General features: G+C 54.8%; 1 protein-coding gene across 1 annotated transcript; it reads left to right on the plus strand.

The window, feature by feature from the left end:
• Nucleotides 1-289: 289 nt before the first annotated feature.
• On the plus strand, nucleotides 290-2,199 carry POSPLADRAFT_1057098 (hypothetical protein; the record flags this gene model as incomplete). The annotated part of the gene is made up of 2 exons (XM_024480874.1): nucleotides 290-340; nucleotides 760-2,199. 2 exons carry the CDS (start codon nucleotides 290-292, stop codon nucleotides 2,197-2,199), a joined length of 1,491 nt encoding a protein of 496 aa, XP_024339282.1.
• Between the last annotated feature and the right edge of the window lie 358 nt (nucleotides 2,200-2,557).

Raw genomic sequence — 2,557 nt, forward strand, 5'->3', positions numbered from 1 at the left:
ACGCTACGACTATCGAAAGTGGCACACTAGTACAAGGGGCTTTGCATTGTTCCTCAAGAAGCTGCCTCACCGAGGGGCACATACCAAGTCCATCGGTAGAGTGACATCATGCCGAACGCGGAGATGAAGAGAAACATATGGCCTCTTCGGACCGGTAGCCGTCGTCGAAGGCATGCCGCGAGGTTCGATACCTAATCGGGAAAGACCGGCTACTTCGGTGTGGCTTGGAGCGAAGCGCGCGCTTGGCCGAGCGGCGTCAAGTGGCCCTATTGTTCGCCGAATGCGGAAGATGTCCCGGGATCTACGCGCGAGGCATCGGGACGACCGTGCCGAGCTTCGAGTAAGCGTCGCGCACCGTCGAAGGTGTCGAAGAGCGTCGAAGGCGAAATCGAAGTGTTGGGAGACTGAGTCGAAGTGCCGGGCGGGATGTGAGTGCCGAAAAGAGGTGTATCGGGGCCCAGCGGGGCTCGGCGCCTATCAACGTCCACACAGACACGATGGTCCGTGCGTAGCCGGTACTTGTATAAATAGTTGTACCATTAGTCGGTCGAACCCTAAGTTCGACCTGGTTATTCATTCAAGTCTCTGCTCCTCCTCGCTTGGGGTAGTGGTCATTCTCGACTTCCTTGCTCGATCTTCAGGACGATGCACTGTCCATAAGCCCTCGCTCGTCGTCTACGAGTCAGGCATCGATATAGGAGTATAGACCATTGTATCAAAAGGTCGAACTTTCTAAGCTACATTCCTAGTTTTACCTAGTCGAACATCTCATCCACCATTACGTCGAACAACGCAGTCAACCCGGTTCCTTTGGGACTACCAGCCCTCGCAGGATCACTGCTCCTCCAATACGACCGAGCAGATCGCTGCTTCATCACCTCCACAAAAAGGGCCCCCATCTACCCTCGAGGCGGCACCTGGTGTCGTGCAACTGGTCCAAACCCGCAGGTCGTCGCCCACCAAGAACTCGTTAGCTACTATCAGAGACACCCACCCGATCATCCAGAAGATGTATTCACCATCCTACGGATCGACGTCGAACCTACACAAACAGCAGAAAGTGTGCAGTCACCTGTTAACGAACAACCGTTTGAGCTCCCGGACGTTCAGTACGTTCCCATCGAGGCTCCAGAACTACCACCAGTCCCACCTGCACCAACCAACGCACCGGTTGAAGCCCCTATGGCAACGTTCACCCAAGCAGACATCGATCAGCGCATCGCTGTCGCCCTCGCAGCATACCAATCCCAACAGTCAACTGCCAACCGACCCCTTCGCCTCGACATCCCCGCTCCCGAACCTTTCAGCAGAAAGGCGGAGGACCTCAGACGCTTCATCCAATGCATCCTCTCCTACTTCGTCGCCACCAACAACACCCGACTTAGTGATGAAGCAAAGATTGCCTTCACCGTAGCGCTGATGAGGAAGGATCTGGGGAAAACATGGGCAGACGCGTATTACGAGAAGTCGGCAGGAGGAGTCCAGGTCTATTCCACTTGGGCAGACTTCGTTGCCGCTCTAGAAGAGGCGTTCCCTGAGCATGGAACGCAAATCAAGGCACATCAAATCCTGATGAAACTGCCTGAACGACAGAAGGATAGGAAGACAGCGCTCTCCCTCGGTAACTACGTCACCCGCTTCGAGCAGCTAGCATCAAAGGCTCAGCTCAAGGACACCGAGGTCAATGGCACCAACCACATCGAGAACGACTACCACACTCTCCATGCCAACTTTGTCAAAGGACTCCCGAAGGAGCTATATTTTGCGCTCGCAACAAGGGTCGCTAGGGATCAACCCAACACCATGAAAGCCTGGTACGACGAAGTACAAAATGCTGACGCAGCCAAGCAGGGGGCTCTCGTTGTCACAGACACCAGGGACTATGGCGAACCAATGGATATCGACGCCGCTGCCGTCACATCAACCTTCGCCTCCACATCGGGAGGAAGGAAATGGGAACTAGGAGCCGCTCTCAATGAGGCCGATCGGAAGCTCCACAGGGACGGGAACCTGTGCTTCTACTGCCACATCAAGGGCCACAATGCCAAGGATTGCCGCAAGAAAGCGGCCACACGACAAGGGGGTGGGAGGCCGAACCAGGGAGGATCTGGGAAGGACGACTTCCACGCCAGAATCAAGACACTCTCTGCTGACGAGAAGCGGGAGCTGTACGAAGAACTTATGATGGAGGATTTTTGAAGGGGCAGGGTGAGCCGACGCAACCACTGCCCGTATCTGTTTCACTGTCCCGTGTAATTTTAGTAGTCCAAAATGAACGCGCTCTGCACATTCCGATTACTGTGGGATGAAAAGACGTCGAGGCGCGTGCTTTCATCGATAGCGGCGCAACAGGAATCTTCATCAGCCCGAGATTCGTCCGAGAGCATCGACTTCGGACAGAACCTCTCCCCCGACCCATCCCCGTCTTCAACGTGGATGGAACTCCAAACAAAGAAGCACTCATTACGCGAAGAGCCCTCTTATCTTATAAGATAAGTGGAGAACCCCGATTTGTCAAAGCCTACGTCGCCAGCATCGGCAAGGAAGACATCATCTT

The sequence above is a fragment of the Postia placenta genome (genome assembly GCF_002117355.1).
Source record: "Postia placenta MAD-698-R-SB12 unplaced genomic scaffold POSPLAscaffold_7, whole genome shotgun sequence".
In the NCBI taxonomy this organism is placed as follows: Eukaryota; Fungi; Basidiomycota; class Agaricomycetes; order Polyporales; family Adustoporiaceae; genus Rhodonia; species Rhodonia placenta.